This window comes from Myotis brandtii, unplaced genomic scaffold (assembly GCF_000412655.1).
Source record: "Myotis brandtii unplaced genomic scaffold, ASM41265v1 scaffold488, whole genome shotgun sequence".
In the NCBI taxonomy this organism is placed as follows: Eukaryota; Metazoa; Chordata; class Mammalia; order Chiroptera; family Vespertilionidae; genus Myotis; species Myotis brandtii.
The window spans coordinates 1254084-1255006 of record NW_005368638.1 but is presented as its reverse complement, the minus strand read 5'-3'; the positions used below and the strand labels follow the sequence as shown (position 1 = coordinate 1255006).

Sequence of the window (923 nt, the reverse complement as noted above, 5' to 3'; positions counted from 1 at the left end):
CTCCACCACCAGCCCCACCACCAGCTCCACCACCAGCCCCACCACCAGCCCCACCACCAGCTCCACCACCAGCTTCACCACCAGCCAGGGCCACGCGCACGCACCCTGGGGCATGGAGTGCTGCTGACACCGCCTGCCTGCCGTGCAGGCTGCCAGGAGCCCACAGCCCACGGATGGAATGTGTTCTGAAAAGATAAAACATCCTTCAAATATATAACAGTATTTTGTTATTTATTATCACAAAAGAGACCAGTAAACTGAAAAGGGGGACATAAGGCATTGGCGGTGCAAGATGCGTCATTTTCCAAACTTATACTATCTGATGCTTTTTAACATACATTCTTCGTTGGTCAAAGTTCTTTCCCAGTAACTTTAAAAAACAGACCATGGCCAGGGGCGTTAGAAGGGGGTCACCGAGCCGCAGGGTGGCCAGTGCTCAGAGAGGCCCGCCCAGGCCGAAGCAGGCGCCTGCAGGCGATGGTGCCCAGATCCAATGCAATGCCTGGCGCACTATGTTTTGAGGAATATTATCCCAGTTGAATGGAACGTCCAGACCAGTGCGGATGGCACTTGAGTAAAAATGCCCATTAGAGTGAGTTTGAAAGGGTGGGGCGACGGGAGACACGATGCGAGAGGAAAGGTGTGTGCATGCTCACTGGGCAGCGTGCCGTCAGAAACGCAAAGACCCCAGATTTGTTCTCAAACATTTTCGCGGTCACGCTCGGCTCCTGTTCTAGGTGTAGTGAGTGAAGTTAAATCCCGCTTCAGGAAAGGTTTCTGAAGAGTCAAGTGTAAGTTGAGGCGTTAGAAACAATAAGTCCAGAACACAGAGAAGAAGGGACCAGGAGCCACAACCTTGCCACCAGGTCTGTGTCTGCAGCGGCCACCACGCCTTGTGCTCCAGCTCCATGGTCCTGGCGGGG

General features: G+C 53.6%; 1 protein-coding gene across 1 annotated transcript in view; it reads right to left on the bottom strand.

Moving 5' to 3' along the window:
• Positions 1-114, bottom strand: part of INHBB (inhibin, beta B) — a 39529-nt gene extending 39415 nt beyond the window's left edge. The window contains exon 1 of the mRNA XM_005876524.2: positions 19-114. Within this exon, the coding sequence (XP_005876586.1) occupies positions 19-114 (96 nt within the window). The remainder of the gene's footprint in view (positions 1-18) is intronic.
• Between the last annotated feature and the right edge of the window lie 809 nt (positions 115-923).